The sequence below is a fragment of the Rhea americana genome, unplaced genomic scaffold (genome assembly GCF_003343005.1).
Source record: "Rhea americana isolate MKP2758 unplaced genomic scaffold, rheAme1 scaffold_347, whole genome shotgun sequence".
Taxonomy (NCBI): domain Eukaryota; kingdom Metazoa; phylum Chordata; class Aves; order Rheiformes; family Rheidae; genus Rhea; species Rhea americana.
In genome coordinates this window covers 235,229-236,407 of record NW_028186476.1, presented here as the reverse complement: position 1 = coordinate 236,407, position 1,179 = coordinate 235,229, and the positions used below count along the sequence as shown (strand labels likewise).

General features: G+C 43.5%; 1 protein-coding gene across 1 annotated transcript; it reads right to left on the bottom strand.

Moving 5' to 3' along the window:
* Positions 1 to 315: 315 nt before the first annotated feature.
* Positions 316 to 885, bottom strand: DUSP18 (dual specificity phosphatase 18). The gene has a single exon (XM_085311671.1). It carries the CDS (start codon positions 880 to 882, stop codon positions 316 to 318), a length of 567 nt encoding a protein of 188 aa, XP_085167797.1. The 5' UTR covers positions 883 to 885.
* Positions 886 to 1,179: the final 294 nt, after the last annotated feature.

Here is a 1,179-nt window from a genome sequence, read left to right as displayed (position 1 = left end):
GTATAAGCACAGTTTGTGCTGGAATAAAATAACACTTTCTAAACATGTGACAGTTGGYTTCAAAGTTACTGTTGGGATCCCAACACAAATGATGTGTGAAAACTAACTGCATAGTTTAAACTGTGMTGATTTTATTTATAGCAAAACATATAAGTCTCCATTCTTATCACTGATCCCCCATACTTATAGCAGCAGAGACTTCATGCTACAACTKTCTCAGATCTGAAGAGTTTATTTTCAAAGTTCCAAGATAGGCCTAGAAGCCTTTGGCTTTCTCTTGATTTCTTGTCAAGATGTCATAAAGCAAGTTTGTATTCAGAATGGTAGTGTTAGTCTTACTTCCCTTCCGTAAACATCAGGTATCAATCCCAATGGAGTGCTGATCATACGGACTGTGTTAACACCATAGAGTTTATACTCGTACTGAATGAGCTGCTGCCAGAAGCCATTGTTGGGTCGTATGATGGGACGGCAAGACTTGACCCACGCATGCGCGCTTGCCAGAGACATAGACTGGTACTTCATGAGATAGGCTAAACACACGGTGGCTGACCTGCTGACTCCTGCAGCGCAATGCAGCAGCGTTCGGCCCTGACGCATGCTCACACTCTGTATCTTATCCGCTACAGTGTCAAAGCAACTGTAGATCCAGGAGAGGGGGGAGTCCACCACAGGAACACACATATACTCAATGTTTGGATAAAAAGTGTTTACCACCTCCACAGCGACATTGATGACAGTGGTGATTTGATTTGTAAGGAGCAGGAACTTATTATTGGCAGTGACGCCATCACTGAGGTACAAGTTAGGGGTGATCCGTGACAGGCCACACACTGAAGGATGCTGGAACAACATAGGCAAAGCTCCAAAAGCTGTATTCATTGAGGTAGATTTTACAGAGCAGCTGCAGTGGAGGGCTGCCTTACTGTATTTCGCCTAGGGGAAAAAAAAAAGAGATAAAGAACTGCAGGAGGTTGATGTGAAGATGTGCAATATTGCTACCCAGCTAGTAAACATGAAGTTTGAGGTGTTTTAAAATGAACTGTATAGGCACTTATGCAAATAACATTCACCTGAGAATTCTCCCAGTCTCTTTTGAGTCAGTGTACAATCACTGCAGATCAGTCCTGCTCGGTGGCACGAACCATGCAATTTTACCCTGTTCTCAGGAGCCCATCA

Bases quoted from the DNA above. Each gene is read 5' to 3' on its own strand.
- DUSP18 (XM_085311671.1), bottom strand. From the start codon at position 882: ATGAATACAGCTTTTGGAGCTTTGCCTATGTTGTTCCAGCATCCTTCA.